The sequence below is a fragment of the Lagenorhynchus albirostris genome, chromosome 2, assembly GCF_949774975.1.
Source record: "Lagenorhynchus albirostris chromosome 2, mLagAlb1.1, whole genome shotgun sequence".
NCBI lineage: Eukaryota > Metazoa > Chordata > Mammalia > Artiodactyla > Delphinidae > Lagenorhynchus > Lagenorhynchus albirostris.
The window spans coordinates 108,328,434-108,352,172 of record NC_083096.1 but is presented as its reverse complement, the minus strand read 5'-3'; the positions used below and the strand labels follow the sequence as shown (position 1 = coordinate 108,352,172).

Below are 23,739 nucleotides of genomic sequence, written 5' to 3'. Positions count from 1 at the left end.
GCCACCCAAAGAGTAGCCCATTTGGTTTCCCCAGTCCCTTGTAAAAAATTAACTTTACTGAAGTATGTAAATTACATATGATAAAATGCACATATTTTAAGTATATGATTTGATGAGTTTTAACAAATGTATATACCCAGGTAACCATCACTACAACTAGGGATCCTGACCATCACTTCAGTTCTCTTGTATACATACTTGCAATCAATCTCCAGTCCCCATCCCTGGCTTTAGGTAACCACTGGTCCGCCTTCTATCACTTTAGATTAGATTTGTCTTTCCTAGAGTTTCCTATAAAGAAATGACCTTTTAGCCTACTATCAAATTCCTTTTCTACCTCAAAAGCCAATTTGGATATCTCTATGAAACCTTCCTTGACTTTCTCTGATTATCTTTCTATTCTACTTTGTCCACTCATTGTTGTATTACAGTTTATTTCTGTACATTTTTATATCACTTACTAAACTGTATGATCCTTGAGGACAGGACCATGTTTTCATTCATTTATTTTCAAGGTTTATCATAAAGCCTGGAGTATAGTAGGTATTTAGTTGAGAGTATTATATCTCAAAAAAAAAATCCCAACAAATAAAAACCTTGTATTAGTTTTTGTAATTAATACCAAAGCGTAATTTATCATGGTACTTTAAATATTTAATACTTAGGGAATAAAGCCTTAAATAAAAGTTTTAGGAGAAATAATTCCAGAAACTTTCTTTGCTGTTATTGACTTATCAGATAACTGCAGGGCGAATGTTATATGAAATATAACTCTCTACTGTGACTTCTTAACACTTCAGTTTGTTTGGAATGAACTTGACAAGTTGGTTACAGTTTGAATATATTAAAAAAACAGTTCTCTTTGCAAATGGCATATTCACACATCTTGGTAATAAGTTGTTTTTTGGTTTGTTTGTTTTTTTTCTCATACTACTTATTTGACTGCATTAAAATGAACAACAACACAGAGGGTTAAAGGTAGTTCAATGTTAATTTTAGGTCACATTGCCATAAAATTTTATGTTTTACATTGTGTACTAAAGTAGGCAAAATCATTTAATTTGTTTAGATCTGACATAAAGGGTCAAGGGCCTAGCATTTTGCTTTCAGTTCTCTAAAGTATGTAGATTAATAAGTATGTGCAGAAGTATTCGGCTAATTCCTGTTGTCTTGTGGGTATGTAAGCAGAATGAATGATTCAAGGAAAGAGGGACAGAATTTAAATTTGCATTGTATATATGATTACCATGTAAGCAGTTAGGAGGCCTGTTCTTAACTCACTTCTGCAATAATTAACTCTGTTAACCATTAGGTTCTAATTTGTAAAATAAGGACTTTTATCAAATGAACTTAAAGACTTTTAGCTATAAAACTCTCCGAAATGTTGCTTATTATAATGTCAAGATCAGATCATTTGGGACTGTTTGATGTTCTCTTCATGCCCATGATACTCTAAGCTTCCTGTTCACCTTCCATATACTTCAAGAATAGTATCATAGAGTATTATCATTATTCCCACATGGAAATTATAAACATATTATAAAATGAGGCTGAATGCACCTTGTGAAAAAAGTTATTGGAGCTCTGTAAAGTGGATTAGTAATCTAAGCCTTAGTTGATACCTGAGACTCTGAAAGGAAATATTTAAGAAAGAACTAATTTTCTGAATCTTTGGACTCAATATATCATCCCTAAAGAAGAGGACAAGAATATTTATCATATTTTATTAGGTATAACTAATAATTTGTGTAGTGTAATTCCCTCTGTTTTTATCTTACTTCCTTCTCTTGTACCTCTTCCCATTTCCATTTTCTCAGACCCCACCAAGCTTAGATTGATTTTTACCTTTTGAGGTAATGAATATTTTCTTTAATATATAGTGTTCAGAAAGAAAATATTGATTTAGTATTGGAATTTTGTGTGTGGTTTTTTTGTTTTGTTTTTGTTTGTTTGTTTTGGCTGCACCACACAGCACGTGGGATCTTAGTTTCCTGACCAGGGATCGAACCCGTACCTCCTGCAGTAGAAGTGTAGAGTCATAACTAATGGACTGCCAGGGAATTCCCTGGAATTTTTTGGAGTTAACCTTGGAAATTCTTCTAAATCCCAGAGATATATCTATATTGAGGGAGTCTTCTTAATGACTGAAATGTAGTTTATGAAGTCTTTCTTGAATGAGAAGAAGTGAGAATTTAAATTTCTTTTTATTATTGGCCTATCCACCTAAATGTAGCATAGAAATTATAGTTGAATTTTATATTTATTAAAATCTGTGTGGCCTGGTTTATTATACAGTTTCTACATATTCCTTATTTCTGATTGAATTTCTCATTTTGAGGTAAGCACATTTTGTATTAAGTTGTGTACTCTTTTTTTTTTTTTGTGGTACGCGGGCCTCTCGCTGTTGTGGCCTTTGCCGTTGCGGAGCACAGGCTCCGGACGCGCAGGCTCAGCGGCCATGGCTCACGGGCCCAGCTGCTCCACGGCATGTGGGATCTTCCCGGACCGGGGCACAGACCCGTGTCCCCTGCATCGGCAGGCGGACTCTCAACCACTGCGCCACCAGGGAGGCACAAGTTGTGTACTCTTAAGTAAAGGATTGCTGTTAAGTAGGTAACTGTGATCGTTAATTAACAAGGCACTTTTAATGCCCCTGGGTTTGTTTTCTCATCTTTAAAATCATGAAATTAAATGATTCATAGACACCTAATACTTGAATTCTTTGGTATATATATTTTTTAAGTTAATACACAGTAAAATTGATTCTTTTTGGGTACATCATTCCATGAATTTTAATATACATATAGGTTCATCTAAACACCACCACAATCAGGAAAAGGAACAGTACTATCCCTTTGTGGTCACACCCTCTTCCTATTCCATATCCCCTGTCAACCACAGGTCTGTTCTCTGTCACTTATAGTTTGCTTTTCAAGAATAACATATAAATGGAATCATAAAGTTTATAACCTTTTGAGACTGACTTCTTTCACTCAACATATTGCTTGTTGAGATTCATCCAGGTTGTTGCATTTATCAATAGTTTATTCTTTTTTATTGCTGAGTGGTAGTCCACTCTATAGATGTACCACAATTTACTTATCCATTCCTTCACCAAGAACATTAGGGTGGTTTTCCAGTTTTTGGCAGTTATCAGTAAAGCTGCTGTAACTGCCCATTAACAGGTTGTTGTGTGAACATGTTTTCAGTTCACCATGGTAAACACTTAGGAGTGTGATTCCTAAGTCATATGTTAGAATATGTTTAATATTATAAGAAACTGCAAAAATGTTTTCCAGAGTGGCTATATTATTTTTCATTCTCACCAGCAATATATGAGAGTTCCAGTTGTTCCACATCTCCTCCAGCACTTGGTACTTTTTACTTAATGTACTTTTTAACCAGTCTAACAGGTGTATAGTGGTTGATGATATATATTATTGTAATTAGGAGGAGGAAAGAAGAAAAATAAAATAGCATCATCTTAAGGAGAATTTATGAAAGAACTGCGCATGCCCTAGGTACAGAGTTATGTACAGAATGAAGAAGTCTTTCCTACCAGAGATATGCAATATGCAGTTTTTAAACATTAGGATGTAATGTAGCATTGATCTGTATTTCTGTTTTTGTACCAGTACCATACTGTCTTGTTTACTGTCGCTTTGTATTATAGTTTGAAGTTGGGGAGCCTGATTCCTCCAACTCCGTTTTTCTTTCTCAAGATTGCTTTGGCTATTCGGGGTCTTTTGTGTTTCCATACAAATTGTAAAATTTTTTCTGATTCTGTGAAGAATGCCATTGTTAGTTTGGTAGGGATTGCATTGAATCTGTAGATTAACCCACACACATATGGTCACCTAATTTATGACAAAGGAGGCAAGAACATACAATGGAGAAAAGACAGCCTCTTCCATAAGTGGTGCTGGGAAAATTGTACAGCTACATGTAAAGAATGAAATTAGAACACTCCCTAACACCATACACAAAAATAAACTCAAAATGGATTAAAGACCTAAATGTAAGACCAGACACTGTAAAACTCTTAGAGTAAAACACTCTTTGACATAAACCACAGCAAGATCTTTTTTGACCCACCTCCTAGAGTAATGAAACTAAAAACAAAAATAAACAAATAGGACCTAATTAAACTTGAAAGCTTTTGCATAGCAAAGGAAACCATAAACAAAACAAAAAGACAACCCTCAGAATGGGAGAAAATATTTGCAAACGAAGCAACTGACAAAGGATTAATCTCCCAAATATACAGCTCATGGAGCTCAATATCAAAAAAAACAAACAACCCAATTAAAAAATGGGCAAAAGACCTAAACAGATATTTCACCAAGGAAGACATACAGATGGCCAAGAGGCACATGAAAAGATGCTCAATATCACTAATTATTAGAGCGATGCAAATCAAAACTACAACAAGGTATCACCTCACACCGGTCAGAATGGCCATCATCAAAAAAGCTACAAACAATAAATGCTGGAGAGGGTGTGGAGGAAAGGGAACCCTCTTGCACTGCTGGTGGGAATGTAATTGATACAGCCACTATGGAGAACAGTATGGAGCTTCCTTAAAAAACTAAAAATAGAACTACCATATGACCCAGCAATCCCACTACTGGGCATATACCCCAAGAAAACCATAATTCAAAAGGACACATGTACCCCAATGTTCATTGCAGTACTATTTACAATAGCCATGACATGGAAGCAACCTAAATGTCCATTGACAGATGAATGGATAAAGAAGATGTGGTACATATATACAATGGAATATTACTCAGCCATGAAAAGGAACGAAACTGGGTCATTTGTAGAGATGTGGATGGACCTAGAGTCTGTCATACAGAGTGAAGTAAGCCAGAAAGAGAAAAACAAATATCGTATATTAATGCATATTTGTGGAATCTAGCAAAATGGTACAGATGAATGTATTTGCAGGGCGGGAATAGAGATGTAGATGTAGAGAACAGACATGTGGACACGGGGGGTGGGGGAAGGGGAGTGTGGGACAAATTGGGAGATTATGATTGACATATATACACTACCATGTGTAAAATAGGTAGTGGAAACCTGTATAGCACAGGGCACTCAGCTTGGTGCTGTGTGATAACCTAGATGGGTGGCCTGGGGGAGGGGGAGCAGTGGCAGAGAGGTCCAAGAGGGAGGGAATATAGATATACATATAGCTGATTCACTTCATTGTACGGCAGAAACTAACACAACATTGTAAAGCAGTTATACTCCAATAAAAAAGAAAAGAAAAAATCTTCATTATGTAAAAAGCCAGTTTTAGGCACAACACTGTAAATCAACTATACTTCAATAAAATAAATTTTTTTTAAAAAATATAATGTAACATATATAGGCAGTGCTGAAATTTTAATGCCTAGGTTGCTTATTTTACCTTAAATAAAAACACTACAACCCATAATCTTATCCGTGCTATTTTTGTAAAATACTAAGAAAGCTTAACCAAAAGTTGTGTTAGTTATAAAATATTTCAGCAAAATTAGTTCAGTTGGTGACATCTGACATAGGTCATCCTGAGTACACAAAATAACTGATTTAAGAATCCATTAATAATTAGTGAGCATTTATTATAATCTGAGCAGTTTCCAGATGACTATATAAGGTAAGCATATCTGTTTAAACAAGAAAGATGGATTTGGGGGGAAATATAAACAGTTAATATAATTGTAACACATGTCAAGAATCTGGAGCAGCTTTTTTAAAAAATATCTGTTTGTAAGTACTAAGTGAAAACCAAAATGTTGACCAGTGAACAGTAACTACGAGACTTAGAGATGGACGTTTGTGGAGATAGTTAAATAGTAAGATAGTGCGTCAGCATACTCATACTACTACCTTTATTAATTTAGATTTGGCTAGATTTACTTCAGTTATATTTCCTCTTATTTTTTTGTGAATGAAATAAATAGCCTTGTTCCATAAACAGACATTCTGGCTGTACAGGTACCACTTTATGAATATTGAGCATTGGGAATCAGCTGGGTATAAACTAAAGAACAAAGTTTCTATAATCCAAGGTCTTATCCCAGCTGGATCGTTACATAGTTATGTGTTTGTATATCACTTGCAACCCCTCCAGGCCTTGTTTTTCTCGTTCATAAAACAGAGAATAGAGACTGTATATGCTCTCTCTATGGTGTTTTGTGAACAAGGGTTTTAATAGCTTGAGGAAAGGTCAAGTATGAGGCGTTTAAGCTTTTCTAATTCTGAACATGAAACCTCTGGATGTAAGTAAAATCTGAGGAAGCTTTCCTGGGGCTAGGAAGTAAAGATTCAAGGTCAATTACGTTACTAACCTCCACGAGAATGAAGTAACCAGTTTAAGGCTAAACCTTATTTAGGAGCCTTCTAAGGATCGGGACTGCTCCTGTTTTCTAGAACTCTTAACTCATTTTGGAAGCCAACTGCTCAGTTGTGGATTTAGAGAAAATACAAAATACCAGAAACAGCATATCTGTTGCTCTACACATTGTTGGGAAAACTACTAACAAATTCAGTTTTTACTCATCATTCTAGCCTTGGAAAATCTCATCCCTGAGGAGATTTTAACCACGTTGTGTTTTCTGCTGACTTTCAAAGTAGTATTTCAAACCAAAATGGATTTTCTGGGCTTCATCTCATAATTTACAGCCTTATAACCTTATGGATATTGCCTGAATATAGGTATTATTATCCTGTTGGCTTTGCCTCTTACCATGTTTAAAGTTGAACTCTTCCTTCCTGGGACACTGCCTCTAAATCTTTCCCTTTTGTTTTCTGTCCTGTTAATGGCATGACCCCTATAATCTGTAACTAAAATCTGACTTCTACTGTAGATGTCTGTCTTTCTTTACTTCCACTGTCCAGTGTAAGTCAAGTCACCAAGCCCTATAGATTCTACCTCTGACATAGGTCTCAAATCTGTATCTCTTCTCCATCCTTACTGCTAAAGCCTGCAAGTTAAGTATTTCTCTAATCCAACCTAAACACTACTACCAATATTTTTTACTTAGTATTCAGAATTGATCCTGTTACTTTCTTGCTTTAAACCTTTCAGTGGCTCTCCATTCCCTACAGAATACAGTACAAATTAATAGCATTACAGAGATGCCCTTCATATAATCTGGCCTCTGCTAGTAACTTCAATTTCTGATTGAAATTGTTCCTCCCAAATCTAATTTTCCCATCTTTCTTCGTACCATTTATGTTTGCTCTTTTTTTATCTTTCTACACGTGTGTGTGTATGTGTGTGTGTGTGTGTGTGTGTGTGTGTGTGTGTGTGTGTGTGTGTAGATTGGCAAATCTAGGTGGTGGGTTTATGGGTGCTCACTATACCATTCTATCATCTTCTCAGTATATTTGAAAATGTTCATATATACACACATACACTGTTGCATGAATAGACACACATACCCATTTATATAGGTACATAGAGGTTGTACCTGACTCTAAGCCCTTTGAGAAAGGAATTTTTTTCTCAAGTCCTTTGCACAATACCTGAATATGTATGATGTAACCAGTTCCCTGCGTTAAATTCCCTTTGTTCAAAATATCTAGTGTGGTTTCTGTTTGTCAACTAGACTGAATGGTATACCTTCTTTACATACCATATAACAAACTTAGAATACTTTAATTTCAATCTACCTAACTCCAGTTGACCTAAGTGCTGTCATTGTTCATATTCTAGTTCTATCATTTTATCTTCAGTTCCACAAGTTACATTAATTATTATTGTTTTATATAGTCATTGTTGGTTTATAATTACCCACGTGTTTATCATTTTCTTTGTTCAACATTTCTTCATGCTTCTCAGGCCTTCCTTCATCTTGTTTCTTTTTCTTCCTAAAGGTGTAGACTTTAGAAAGATATTTCCACGGGTATATCATTCTAGGTTGACATTTATTTTCTCTCAGTACCTGGAAACTATTATTTTATGTCTTCTGGATTCCCCTGTTGTTTTTGAGGGGGCAGTTACTGATCTAATGGTTAAACTATGCAGATATTCTGCCTTTTCTCCCTAGCTGTTTTTAAGAAACTCTTTTTCTGCAGTGTTCTGCTGAATGGTATAGATTTCTTTTCATTTGATCTGCTTGGGATATGTTGGGCTTCCTGGATCTGAGATTTGTGTATTTCATTGATTGTGGGAAGTGCTTAGCGCCTATCTTGTTGAATGTTGCATGTCTTGTATTCCCTCTTCTCTTTCATTTTGGAACTCCAGTTAGATGCATGATAATTTCTTCAAGTCTATCTCCATTTCTCTAATTCTTTCCATGTGTCCAGTTTGCTCTTGACCAAGTATATTGTATTTCTAATTTCTGTTTTGTGTATGTATTTTTTATATATATATATATATATATATATATATATATATATATACTTACTACTACAAGTTCTGTTTTGTTAATCTTGGTAATTTTTGATAGTCTCTTGTTTTCGTCATTCTTTTGATGCCTTTCTATTTAATTTTACCTATAAAATGTACTTTTTCACATTTTGTGTGAGGTTATGACAACAAATGAAATCTTTACTGTGCTACTCCTGTAGTTTTTTTCTAACTCACGATGAATTTTTTTTCTGCCGGAACTTTGTGATTTCTAGTTATGGGACCATTTTCATTGGAACTTTATCTGTGGGAATTATTTTAGGTCTGGATTTAAAGTGCTTTCTTTCAAAGAGGACTTGCATTTGTTTCTGTAAGATGCCTGAAAGCATTATCAACCTGAGGTCAATTAAAATAAAATTTATGATTAATTTTTGGGGGGGCACATAGATAGTATGATTTCCTGCCTCAAACCTGTATGAGAGCAGTAAGAATTTTTTTTTTAAAGAATATCCATTTCCCCTCCCCGCCAGTCACCCCAAGCCAAAAGCAAGTCAACAAATAATTCACCTGTTATGGATGACAACTTTTTAGGTTCCTGTCTTTAATCATGTTTTTCCTGATCTGACTGCCTACTTTCTAAGAGTCCTTGGGCCTTTTCTTGGGCTCTTATTAAAATCCAAGCTTTACTTCATCAGGATGATGAGAGCCTAATAAGTCTCTTTTGTTCAGAAAAGCAAAAACATTCTCAGAAGCACAAAGGTACAAATGTCTACTTATATCTGTCCCGGGATTGTGTCACATGCACCATGCATTCACTGCCTTCTCCCTATCCCCCAAATGCAAGTAAGTCTGAGAAATCTTGTTTTTTTGTTTTCTTTGTCCCCTTAACCTGCTCTTAATTTAAGCAAGAGAGAAGGAGATTGCACATGGAGTATTAAGTTAGTCAACCCACCATTTTAGGTACTTAAAGATTGCAAATATCTTCTGACTCTATAACTTATTTGAGGTGCCTTGTAGCACCTTGATTTTTATAGGTAATTGTTATCTCTTGAGTTATTTTTGTAGAATTATAATTTCCTAGGATGTCCTCCAAAGACAAAGATATCACGAAAAAAGAAAATTACAGGCCAATATCACTGATGAACATAGATGCCAAAATTCTCAACAAAATACTAGCAAACCAAATCTAACAGTACATTAAAAGAATCATACACCATGATCAAGTGGGATTTATCCTAGGTATGCAAGGATTTTTCAATATCCACAGATCAATCAGTGTGATACACAGTATTAACAAATTGAAGAATAAAAACCATATGATCAGGGGCTTCACTGGTGGCTCAGTGGTTGGGGGTCCGCCTGCCGATGTGGGGGGCCCGGGTTCGTGACCCGGTCTGGGAGGGTCCCGCGTGCCATGGAGCAGCTGGGCCCGTGGGCCGTGGCCGCTGGGCCTGCACGTCCGGAGCCTGTGATCCGCAGCGGTGAGAGGCCTGCGTACCACAAAAAAAAAAAAAAAAAAAAACGAAAAAAAACCCATATGATCATCTCAATAGATGCAGAAAAAGCTTTTGATAAAATTCAACATCTATTATGATAAAAAAAACTCTCCAGAAAATGAGGATAGAGGGACCATACTTAAACATAATAAAGGCCATATATGACAGTCCCACAGCTAACATCATGCTCAACAGTGATAAGCTGAAAGCATTTCCTCCAAGATCAGGAACAAGGCAGGAATGCCCATTCTTACCACTTTTATTCAACATAATTTTTAGGAAGTTCTAGCCATAGCAATCAGAGAAAAAAAAGAAAAAGGAATCCAAATTGGAAAGGAAGAAGCAAAACTCACTTTTTGCAGCTGACATGGTGCTATACATAGAAAATCCTAAAGATGCCACCAGAAAACTACTAGAGCTCATCAATGAATTTGGTAAAGTTGCAGGATACAAAATTAACATACAGAGAGATCTGTTGCATTTCTATACATTCACAGTGAACTATCAGAAGGAGAATTAAGGAAACAATCTGTTTACTATTGCATCAAAAAGAACTAAATATCTACAAATAAACCTAACGAAGGAGGCAAAAGAACTGTACTCCAAAAACTAAAGACTGTTGAATGAAATTGAAGATGATACAAACAGAAAGATACACGGTGTTCTTGGATTGGAAGAATCAATATTGTTAAAATGACCATGTTAGCCAAGGCAATCTACAGATTCAGTACAATCCCTATCAAAATACCAATAGCATTTTTCACAGAGCTAGAACAAATAATTTTAGAATTTATTATGGAAACACAAAAGACCCCGAATAGCCAAAACGATCTTGACAAAGAACAACAGAGCTGGAGGGATCAAGCTCCCTGACTTCGGACTATACCACAAAGCTACAGTAATCAAAACAGTATGGTACTGGCACAAAAACAGACAATAGATCAAGGGAACAGGATAGAAAGCCCAGAAATAAACCCATGAACTTACGGTCACTTAATCTATGACAAAGGAGGCAAGAATATACAATGGGGAAAAGACAGTCTCTTCAATAAGTGGTGCTGGAAAAACCGGACAGCTACATGCAAAAGAATGAAATTAGGATGTTCTCTAACGCCATATACAAAAATAAACTCCAAATGGATTAAAGGCCTAAATGTAAATCCAAAAACCTTAAAACTCCTACAAGAAAACAGAGGCAGAACACTTTGACATAAATCACAGCAGTTATTTTTTGGATCCTTCTCCTAAAATAAAGGAAATAAAAGCAAAATTAAACAAATGGAGCCTAACTAAAAAGCTTTTGCACAGCAAAGGAAACCATTGACAAAACGAAAAGACAACCTACTGAATGGGAGAAAATATTTGCGAATGATATGACCCAATGAAGGATTCATACCCAATATATGTAAACAGCTCATGCAACTCAACATTAAAAATAAATAAATAAATAAATAATGGGCAGAAGAACTGAATAGACATTTTACCAAAGAGAAAATACAGATGGCCAACAGGCGTATGAAAAGATGCTCAACATTGCTAATCATCAGGGAAATGCAAACCAAAATCACAAAGAGGTATCACCTTACAGCTGTCAGAATGGCTATCATCAAAAAGTTACAAAAAACAAATGTTGGCGAGGAGGTAGAGAAAAGGGAAGCCTTATACACTGTTGGTGGGAATGTAAATTGGTGCAAACTGTATGGAGGTTTCTCAAAAAACTAAAAATAGAAATACATATGAACCAGTAATTCCACTCCTGGGTATATATCTGAAAAAAACAAAAACACCAAAAAGATGAATGCACCCCAATGTTCATAGCAGCATTGTTTACAATAGCCAAAGTATGGCTACAACCTAAGTGTCTATCCACAGATAAATGGATAAAGAAGCTGTGATATATATATATATATACATATGATGGAATACTACTTAGTCATAAAAATGGCCAACAGAATTTTGCCACTTGCAGCAACATGGATGGATTTGGAGGGCATTATGCTAAGTGAAGTAAGTCAGACAGAAAGATAAATACTGTATGATATTGCTTATATGTGGAATCTAAAAAATATGATAAGTGAATATAACATAAAAGAAGTAGACTCACTGATACAGAGAATAAACTAGTGGTTACCAGTGAGGAGAGGGAAGGTGGGAGAGACAATATAGGTGTGGGGGAGTGGAAGGTACAAACTGTTGGTGTAAGACTCAAGGATGTATTGTACAACACCAGTAATAGCCAGTATTTTGTAATAACTGTAAATGGAAAGTAACCTTTAAAAATTGTATTAAAATTTTTAAAAATTAAAAAAAAATGGAAGGAAGAAAAATAGTTTGAAAGGGAAAATAGGTGAAATCTAAGGAAGACAGCAAAGTGTTTCTCTAATCTCTAAATGAGTAAAAAGTGGTCTTTATAAAACAAGACATTTCTCAAGTTAAATTTCTGGCTTGGCATATACTTTTGTGACCGTTGCAAATTACTTAACCTCTCTGAGTTTGCTTTCTTATTTCTAAAATAAGGTTATACTACAAACCATTGTTAGTTCCTTTGAAGATTAGATGGCAGAAATAGCTGCTTAACTGAGCCCTGACATGTAATTTTATTGAGCCCTACACTTTAGTCTAAGCACTGTACAGGATTTATCTTCACAGTAACCCCAAATTTGTGGTTAGATAACTATAACACATATTAAGTAAGTATCTGATCAAGATCACACGAATAAGTAACAATCACAGGATTTTAACCCAGACATTCTGACCTCAAGAGCCCAGACTCTTAACCGTTGTGTTATTTCTTATGTTCTTAAAATTCTTATTAAAACTGAAAGTATACTTTTCCATGAAAACAGTGTTAGATATTATAATATTATTACGAATTCACAGACCGATAGAATCAGTGGGTATTTCAGTGTCTTGGACAACCTTCTTTAATGTGCAAGAATTTCTTATATAGTATCTTCAATGGTTTGTAATCTAGCTTCTATATAAATGCTTCCAGAGACAAGGGATTTTATTACATTTTTTAAGGTAAACCATTTAACTTTATAAGGAATTTCTCTTTGTCCTGGGATGAAATTTTTGCACTCACTACATTTACCCTTTGGTTCTAATTCTCTGCCCTGTGAGGAGATAGTAAGAAGACAGCTTCTTTTATGGACAGTTGTTTAAATGTTTAGGCAAGAATCATTTCTCTTACCCTAGGCTAAACACCATCAAGTATTTTACAGACAACAAATTTCCATACTTTTCTCAGCTGAGGTCCTTCTACTCTGAATGCATTCCAGTTCTTTTTAAAAATGTGCTTGCTATAAATTAACTTTATGTACCAAATTTTGTATAATTTCAGTTTCTTCCAAGAGTCTTGTATCATTTATGTTAAAAAAAAAAAGCAGGAAGTGGGGGAGAAAACCTATCTGTTCACAGATCTGAATGCACTTTTCAGTCATTGCTATAAATGTGCACTTCATTTATGGACTCAACAGAGATATACTTGACACTTGTACACTGACTAGTACTAGTTACTGTTTACTGGATATTTACTATGCACCATGGCCTTTTCTAACCTCTTTATACATAAATTATTTAGTCACAATAATCCTGTGAGGTAGATGTTATTTTCACTATTTAACAGATGAGAAAAATGAGGCACAGAGCTGTTAAGTAATTTATCCCATATCACATGGTTTGTACTAAATCTCAGTGCCAAAACTGAGATTCAGACTTAGGCACAGCCAGTAGAGAGAGAAAGAGAGAGAGAGAGAGTGTGTGTGTATTTATTTATGTCTTAGTTTAGGCTGCTTTAACAAAATACCATAGACAGATGGCTTAAACAACAGAAATTTATTTCTCATAGTTCTGGAGGCTGAGAACTCTGAGATTAAGGTGCCAACATGGTCAGAGTTATGGTGATGGCCCTCTTCCTGGTGTGTAGACAGTGTCTTCTCACCATATCCTTACATAACAGGGAGACTGCCCTTATGACCTAATTACCTCCCAAAGGCCTCACCTCCAAGTATCCTCACGTAAGAGCTTCAATGTATGAATTTTGGGGGTACACAAACATTCCGACCATAGCAATATGTTAAGTAGTTCTTTTGTGTGCCTGATCTGAAAGCTTGTCTACCTTTTATAGTAGTTTTCTTTAAGCATATGTCAACTTATAAAAATCAACTTTTGGAGCAGCTCATTTGTAATTTGGGAATTCAGTAGCAATAGAAACCTTTCTTGAATTTGAATCCTAGTTAATAACTGTAACTTCCTGATATGTAAAGTGTGGATAATATCTGTCTCAAAATGTTATTTTAAGGATTAATATGCATACATACACATTTGTGTGTGTGTATAATTATACTGTTATATATGTAAGTATACACACATACACACAGTGTTTAGTATAGCTGTTTACAAGGCTTTTAAATGGCAAAGAGGCAGCATAGCACAGCAGTTATTAAGCTAGACTTTGGAACAGAACTGACTTACTACCTGTATGACTTTGGGCAAGTTTCTTAACTTCCCTGTGCTCTAGTTTTCTTTTCAGTAATATAGGTGTAATACTTGTTTCAGGGTTGTTATGAGGATTAATGAGTCAATAAAGCCCTTAGATCAGGACTTAGACCTTGTAAAGTAGTATGTAAATGATAAAATAATATTATTTTATATCAGTATCTAACATAGCATCTGTATTTTTGTAAGTTAATTAACAAATTATGTTCAAATGTTTTTGAACTAGTGACTTTTTTTTAAAGAAGTATAAAACCAAATATGAAACATATTTATTAAAATTGGTTAGTCACACCATCTTTTATTAGAGAGAGAAGGGAACCCTGAAGCACAAAGGTTAAATGACTTGCAGTTTAAGCAGTTTTCTGGTGATTACCAAGCTACTTATAACTAAACCAGGTCTATTACCCTAGTCTTGTAGCTTTATTTATTTATTTATTTTTTTAATCTAGAGACCTGGTGTGGATAAAACACAAAATAACTTCAATATGAAGAAATTTAGTTATGTGGTAGAATTATTAGATGTGTTTCAACACTAATGAATTACTGAGAATAGTGTTCTATTTTGAAGTTTTTGTTTTTGTTTCAAAATAGAAGCACCATGGTATGCTTTATGAAAAGCAGTGGACTACACCCCCTACCATCATAGTAGAAAGCAAAATGTGAAGACTTTTATGCATACACTTAGATTATTTTCATTAATGCTAGCATTATATTTGAAGTACCCTTAGTCCTATTTATAGGTAATTATTTTAGTATAATTTGTATAATTTTGAGTATGCTTTGTTCTCTAATCAATCAGGTAATAAGTAGGGAATTTAGTTTAATTCTTAAATACGCTAGTCAAATTGATTTGATTTAATTTTAAAGAAATTGTGTTAGAAAAACTTTGGACAATGATCTAACTCAGCTTCAGACTCAATGTAGTCACTTCTGCAGTATCCCTGGCAGATAGTTCTACAACTCTACTTGAATATTTTCTTGACTTGAATTCTTGTATTTTCTGTAAGCATAAGGAGATTCCATTTAAGTGACTTAAAGCTCATCTCAAACCTTGTAATTCTTTGAAAATATTAACTTCCAATTTTAAGCAGCAGTTGGTCCTAGTAAATAATTTTTAATATACTATTTAACTTACAGATTGCCCAAGGACTCCAGATACTCCCAGTAGTGACCCTCGTTGTTCCACCAGCAATAATAGACTGATGGCCTTACAAAAACAATTGGATATAGAACTTAAAGTAAAGCAAGGTGCAGAGAATATGATACAGATGTATTCAAATGGATCTTCAAAGGTAAGTACAGTAAATAAATGTGTGTATACAGTCAACCCTTGTTATTCACCGATTCCACATGTGTGAATTAACCTACCTGATAAAATTTATTTGAAACCCAACATCAGTACTTGTGGTACTTTCACAGTCATTTGTGGGCAATGCACAGAGGGGTAAAAAGTTTGAGTTATCTGATGTGAACGTTCACAGCTTATGTTGAACAAGATGATACTCTTCTTGTTTAAGCTCTTATGCTGTAAACAAGTATCCTTTTCATCGCCTATTTAGTACCACATTTTTTGCGTTTTTCTGCTTTTCATGATTTTGCTGTTTAAACGCTGTATTAGGATTTCTGAGATCATTTTAGCCTCCAAATCTGTGTATTGACAATACAACAAATTGGAAACAAAAGATTTCTAAAATATTATTTTTAAAATTATTTCTACCAAAATCAATCAATAAAAAATTTTTAAGTAAAATTGTGAGTAAAGGGTACACAGGAACTCTCTACTCTCCACAGAAAACTACAACTTTCTGTAAATCTAAAATTATTCTAAAACAAAAAATTTATTTAAAAACGTTTTGGCTATAATGAGTTTTCCATCACTACATACAGATCTTTAAGAAAGGACAAATGAAAAGAGAAGACGTTCTGTCATTAATGATTGTTTGGACTAGATCTTTGGGTTCTCAGGGAATCTGGTATGGGCATGTAACTCCTAATTAAAAACCAGTGTTACGGGGAACACTTGTTACTAATAGGAATGTGTCCTTTTTCTGAGATATAATGTGGAAGAGAAAATGATAGGAACAACTGAACCGGATTAACATGAAGGTCCTTTCCAATCTAAGGTTCTATAGTTTTATAATTTGCAAAACGTCTTAGAAAGGTTGATTTATTATAAAATCCACCATTCTACTTTCAACTCATTTATCTTAAAGATTTTTGCCTCTGCAAATCAGTTTCTTCCATATTTTAATAGATCTTAAGTAATTTCAGAATAAAAGTTTTAGGTATTTCTTTTTGTTTTTTAAGTTTAGGAAGAATTTGAAATTGGGGGGAGTGGAGGAGACAGTAGGAATCTTTGCTTGGAGACAAGTACCCTATGTACCCATTCAGATGAAATTTGTGAAGATGCTGAAAAGAGAGAAATGTGTATATGTATAAGATTTTTTTAACCTTATTTATGAAAATTAGTTCAATTGTATGCCATATTTCAAAATAATTTCTAAATTATTTTTAGAGAAATGTATTTATTCCTACTTGATGTATTACTTACATGATCCGATACTTGATAGTATACTACTTCACTAACTTTGAACATTTATTATGGGACTTCAATAACTTTGAACATTTATTATGGGATGGTAGAGTTGGTTTTTCTATTGTTTTTAATATTGACCTTTAGTTTGGGGTGTTTTTTTTTTTTCATTTTTATCAGATGTTACTTTGGGCTTTTTTTCTTTTTTTAAGGCAAATACTGCGTTCTTGGAACTGTGAATGCACCATATTATGCTGAGTGTTTTAAAATTAAAACACCTCTGGAGTAAGGTTTTTTAACCTACGGTTGCTGGACTAGATTGAGAGGTTCATGAATCCTTTGAAGTTATAGGAAAAGTGAGTGTGTATATTGATAAATGGATGAATAAGAGGGCCATAGGTTTCACTGTATTCTCAAAGTGGTCTGTAACCAACACCCCCACTTCCCAAATTTAACAGGTTTATGGATGTATTAAAAGGGAAATAGATAACTTACAATAACCACAAGTCCAAAATAAACAGGGCTACTAGTAAGCCTGCTAAAACAAATAGATAAGTTCCAGTAGCCTTTTATTTTTAATTAGGAGATCCATTAATTTGAGAAGGGGTCAAGTGGAGGTCCAGAGCATATTAACAGCTGCTATAGTCTCTGAGGTAGGCCTGCCAGTTATTCTTGTCGAGATTTGGTGGTAACTGTTTCATTTCTCATCTTTAAACTTCTCATAGGATCAAAGTATATCTTTATGAGAATAGGGAAAGTTGTACATTGAAGTTATGTAGAATATTAATTTAGTCATTACGTAGTTAACAGTTTGATAACTATTATGTTGGGCTCTGGAGTATGAATATTATAAAAGTAGTGTCTTATACGTAGTAGGTACTCAACAGATAATATCCTGCTTTCAAGAGACACACTACCTAAAAAGCAGATCTCATGTATAAATAACTACAATATATAATAGTGGTATGTTCAAGTTACTTAGAAGCACAGTGGAGAAGAATCACTTAACTATCAGAAGAAATAATTAAAGTCTTAGTATAAGACTTGAAGGATGATTCAGAGTTTAAGAAGGAATTACTTTCTAGGGATAGTGATGTGGGTAAGCCCAGTATATACAGGGTAAGGAACTGTGGGATAGAGTGGCTTGCTCTAAGGATGTGCTTTCGTATGGCAATTTCTTATCTGACATACCTGAGGGTAGGTAGGATGCACTTCTAATGGTAACAGTCATCAACTCTAGCAGTTATTTTCAATGAAAGGCCATGCCCTACTGGGGTAACATCTGAATCTGCAGAAAGACACCTTTTATTTGGGAAAAGTCCTTCAGATGAATCCAACAGGACTTTTTCTGTTCCCCACCAGAAGAGCTTTAAGCACATGAAGTATAGTGAGAGGTGTAGCATAATGAAAGACAAACCAGATTATAAAGTACTTTGTACAAAATTAAGCAGTTGAGATTCTATCTTAGAAGGTGTAGGGAGTTGCTGAAAGACTTTTAGCAAAGAAAATACACGATCAGATTTACAGTTTAGAAAGTTCACATCCATCTTCCTCAGACTTGAAGAATTAATTAGAGAGGGTCAAGTCTACAGGCAGCAAGTTTAAGGAGGCTTCTGTGGTAGTCCAGGTTAAACATGCTTAATGCCTTTTGTAACAGCAATGAAAGCAAAGAAGAGAGAGTCAAGCAGTTTTGGTAGAATAAATGTGTGGTGTCTGGATATGAGGAAGAAGGAAGAATTGAAGATGGTTCTTAGATTGGTTATGTGAACAGACTGATGAATGGTGGTACCCTTCACAATGATAGGTAATTCATAATGGGGAGCAAATTTAGTGATAGGTATGATTAACTCAGCTTGGCAGTAGATAGTCCTCTTCAGAACTCTGGTTATTGGATTCTGTATGATAAAATTATTACCCCTGAACATTTTATAGCCAAAGTTGTCTTTTCAAAAGTTAAGTCAGATATTTTCACATGCTTGTTCAAAACCCTCCAGTGGCTTTCTAGCTATTTTAGAACAAAATCCAGAGTCCTTACTGTGATTCTGCAAGTTCATACATGATTTACCCCTGGCTACCTTCCAATCTTATCTTCCAAAACTCTTTCATTCTCTCTCATTACCCTCTAGCCATATTGACTACTTTGCTATCTTTTGGACATACCAAGGACACTTTTACCTCAGGGCCTTTGCATTTACTGTCTCTGCCTAGATAGCTCTTCTCCCAAGTACTTTCATGACTTTCTCTCTCACTTCATTACAATCTCTACTCAGATGCTGCCACTTCAGCAAGCTCTTCATTACTATCCTATGTAAAATAGCAACCCATGTCTTTCCTTATCTGCATTACCACTGCATTACCACTACCTGAAATAACAATCAATTTCTTTATCATCTATTTTCAACATTAGAATGTAAATTTCATGGCTAAGTAGCACCACTGGTTTTCAGAATAATCTCTGAGGAGTTGATAAGACATGCTGAAGAAATGTTTCCTGTTCATATATTCATATGACAAACTAAGCTATTTATTAATATCTGGGGTTCTTTCTAGCCTCTATCACTTTTTTTTTTCTTTTTTTAAATGCTTCCAAGTCTTTTCTTTTTCCTCATTTGAAAGTACTGGACCATCTATCTAGGCCTCCCTTTCTCAGATCTTCCAAAATTGACATATTCCAGTCTTAACCTATATTAAAAGCTCACAAAATTTTTCTGGATTCCGTCCACTAAAACTGATCCCATCTTCCTGTGAATTTTTCTGTGACTACTTTTAACATTCTGTTACATATAATAATATCTGTATCTCTTCAAACTATAAGTTTTATAGGGTAGCATTCTAACTGATTAATCTTTGTATTTTTACTGGATGTGGCAACATTTAATTCATGCAAAGTAAGCCATAAATATGTAATGGAAAAATAAAGATAATTGGTTTATTTATTTCTGAAAGCTGTGTGTATAGTGTAGTTTATTATTTATAATATCACACTATGACTTTTAAAACAAAAAGTTATTTTTTATAAAGTAAAAAAGTATAATTTGAAAATATAAAATGTACTTGATTTTTATTTATAATTGTAAAATATTGTACATTTGAAATATAATTACTTGTAGAATGTAGTATGCTAATTACTAATAGTTAACGACTTGATCTAGTCTGTTAGTTTGAACCATATGAAATTGCTGTTTTTTTAGTTTAGAATCATATTGGCATGTTCATATGGTTCAACCTATATATGTAAAAATCTTCTCATAGTTTTAGCATAAAAGCCAGTATTTCTCTAATATATAAACCAGTTCATATGCTTTGGATCTAGCTTTCCTCTTCAACATATTAGGTGCGCAACACAAAAATCCATTGAATGCCTGAAAACATAAAACTGACAATAAAAATTCATTGAATGCTGGAAAGCATAAGACTGACATGTAGTAACTGTAAATTGCCTGTGATAGGTAATATCCAATGTCAGTTTTAAAAACCTTTATCATACTTTGACATCTATGTACATCTTCCAGAAATATGTGTGGGAAAAATCATTTACTTTTTAAAATGAAATACAAATGCTTTTCCTTGCACGTTGAATTGAAATAGTTAAGAAGGGCATTTCTAAAGAAGTAAATGACAGAACTACTGTCTTTTCGCATAGTGATAAAATAATAAAAGGAGTAGCTTAATTGAAAAGCATATATAAATATTTATACTTTTACATTAGAACTTCATTGAGATCCTATAATTAATCATTATTTTTATTCCTCTAAAAGAGAACATTTTAATGCCAATCATATGCTAGGCAATATAATTTTAGTTTTATCTAATGCTTACAGAAGCTCTGTATTTTAGAGAATGGTATCCCTGCTTACATAGTTTCTTCAAGAAACCTATTTGTCCCATTAAATTTGTCCCATTAAATTTGAAATACTAACTTTTTCTCTTACTCTAATCTGGTCTTAGAGAAATAGAAAAGTTATTTCATATCTTCAGTTTGATGTTCCTGATACTGGATAACAAGAGGAATTAAAAAGTATTTTTATTTTAAATTTGGAAGGTTAATAGGTATATTCATAAAAGCATATCTAATGAGTCATAGACAAACACCAGATTCAAGCTAATGTTCTTAATGGTAAAGCATAATTTTAAAAAAGTATAGTGTGTGTGTGTGCTTCATGTTGTAAATGAATATTTAAGGGACTTAGTAAACTATTTAAGCCCAACTCAATGTGAAATCCAAATATTTTATTTAATAAAGAACAAAATCTGACCAGAAACTCTCTCCTAAATGAGTGACCATGGGAACAGGAGAGAAATGAAAGAAAAATTCATAAGTTTGCTAATTGCTTTTCCTCCACTGTATATAACGTGTTTAACTAGTTATATTGGTGTTTAATGTGATATATATCAGCTCACTTTTTTAATGTGTTGTATTGGTGTTTAATGTGATATATTTCAGCTCACTATTTTTTTCTCGTATGTATTGTCTCTCCCATCACAAGTATCTCCATCCTCCCCTTAATTCAGTGTCATGATGTACTGTGTGTGTTTGATTTATTGATATGATGCTGCACATCTGATGCTTGTCTCTTAGCTAGTAGTTTTGAGTCTTCTGGAGAATATAGGTTGATTGTATGCTATTTTATTTCCAGATTAATACTGACTGCCTCAGTGATAAAAGTAGAGATGCTTAAATAATATGCAAATATTGGTCTTTCTTGTGAATAAGTGCTTCCTAACTTGATGCTTAGTTTTATCATTTCTTTTTTGTGGATTGAAGCCTACTAGACTTTGACAACTAATATAACTAAGTAGGAGATGGCATTAACTTCTGTTACTTTTCTCATGAAACGTTTGAAAAAAATTCTGTTAGTTTTCTGTGGTTGCTGTATCAAATTATCAAAAATTTAGTGGCTTAAAACAACACAAATTTATTACATTACAGTTTCATAATTGAGAAGTCCAAAATGGATTTCACATTCTGGAGGGCATAGGAGAAAATTTGTTTCCTTACCCTTTCCATCTTCTAGAGGCTGCCCATATTCCTTAGCTCGTGGCCCTCTTCCTCTGTCTTTGAAGCCAGAAACAGTGGCTCCGGTTCTTCTCATGTGACCTCCTCTTCTGCCTTCCTCTTCTACATTTAAGGACCCTTATGATTACATTGGGTCCATCTGGATAATCCAGGATAACCTCTGTATTTTGAGGTTGGGTGATTAACAACCTCAGTTCCATCTGCTATCTTAATTTCCCTTTCACATGTAAAGTAACATTCACAAGGTTCTGGGGATTGCCACATGGACATCTTTGGGTTGGGTCATTAAATGGTAAGTTTTTTGTGATTCAGTATTACTGGAACTAAACTGGGAGGTAGGACAGTAACATTATTTCACTTATATCAGGACCTTTCTTGAAGTCTTTAGACATGATAGAAGTTTATTCACTATAACTTACTCCCTAACTTTTAACTAATGGAGTTGTTTTTCTTATTTTTCACCCTATCAGTTTGATGCCTTTCAAAATAAATGTATCTACCCCAAGTATATATATTATAGTGCTCACAGTATTCTTTTGACCCTTGTTTTTCACTTGCTGATGTCATTTGATCTTACTTAAGAAGTTATAAAAATGGTTTATTTGTCTCTGTAGCTGCTTACCTTCTCAAACTTATTCTTAATAGGATCGGAAACTCCATGGCACAGCTCAACAGCTGCTCCAAGACAGCAAGACAAAAATAGAAGTGATACGAATGCAGATTCTTCAGGCAGTCCAGACCAATGAATTGGCTTTTGATAATGGTGATGGAACAGAGATAAATTGTCATTCTTATTATTATGGGCATGTATAGTGCTAAATAAATTTTAAGGAAAGAAGTGGTGGTTCAAAATTAAGGAGGAGGAGGCATTCTTGAGTTTTTATCTTGAGTTTTTATCTTTGAGTTTTTATCTTTGAGTTTTGATGGCTAAGATGAAAGACTGTATTTTAACATTGTGTCTATTAAGTATTACTTCAGTGTTTATTGACTTTTAAGAACTAACTTTTAATGTTGTAAGAACTTATTTCTTTTTCTTGAGTTTTAATCCCTACGTATTAGAAAGTCAAACAAATGGTTCAATTAAGTTTGTTTTTTTTTTTGTCCCCCTCTAGCCAAACCTGTCATAAGTCCTCTTGAACTTCGGATGGAAGAATTAAGGCATCATTTTAGGATAGAGTTTGCAGTAGCAGAAGGTGCAAAGAATGTAATGAAATTACTTGGCTCAGGAAAAGTAACAGACAGAAAAGCACTTTCAGAAGTAATTTTAAATAAAAATTTTAACTTAATAAATATGTTAGTCAAAGAATATAACTATTTAAATGACACCATTGTCTTTTCCCTGTTTAAGGCTCAAGCAAGATTTAATGAATCAAGTCAGAAGTTGGACCTTTTGAAGTATTCATTAGAGCAAAGATTAAATGAACTTCCCAAAAATCATCCCAAAAGCAGTATTATTATTGAGGAACTTTCACTTGTTGCATCACCAACACTAAGTCCACGTCAAAGTATGATATCTACACAAAACCAATACAGTACCCTATCCAAACCAGCAGCACTAACAGGTACGTAGCATATATCATCCTGATTTTTTTTTTATTTTTCGTGCATTTTTAATCTACATCTGGTTCTGGTTTAATAAATGAATAAAAATGTGTTTACAGAATTTTTAAATATTGTGGTAAGATACGCATAACAAAATTTATTATTTTAACCATTTTAAAATACACAACTCATAGGCATTTAGTATATCCAAGCTGTTGTATAACTATAACCAGTTTCTAGTCCAGGGTATTTTCATCACCCCAGAAGGAAACTCAGTACCCATTAAGTAGTCATTCCCGATTCCTCC

The 23,739-nt window shown here is 34.1% G+C and overlaps 1 protein-coding gene across 1 annotated transcript in view; it reads left to right on the top strand.

Annotated features, from left to right (window-relative positions):
- PKN2 (protein kinase N2) overlaps positions 1-23,739 on the top strand; it is a 154,328-nt gene that overhangs the window by 40,641 nt on the left and 89,948 nt on the right. Inside the window, exons 3-6 of the mRNA XM_060139618.1 lie at positions 15,478-15,632; positions 22,536-22,653; positions 23,003-23,148; positions 23,239-23,452. Of these exons, the coding sequence (XP_059995601.1) occupies positions 15,478-15,632; positions 22,536-22,653; positions 23,003-23,148; positions 23,239-23,452 (633 nt within the window). The remainder of the gene's footprint in view (positions 1-15,477; positions 15,633-22,535; positions 22,654-23,002; positions 23,149-23,238; positions 23,453-23,739) is intronic.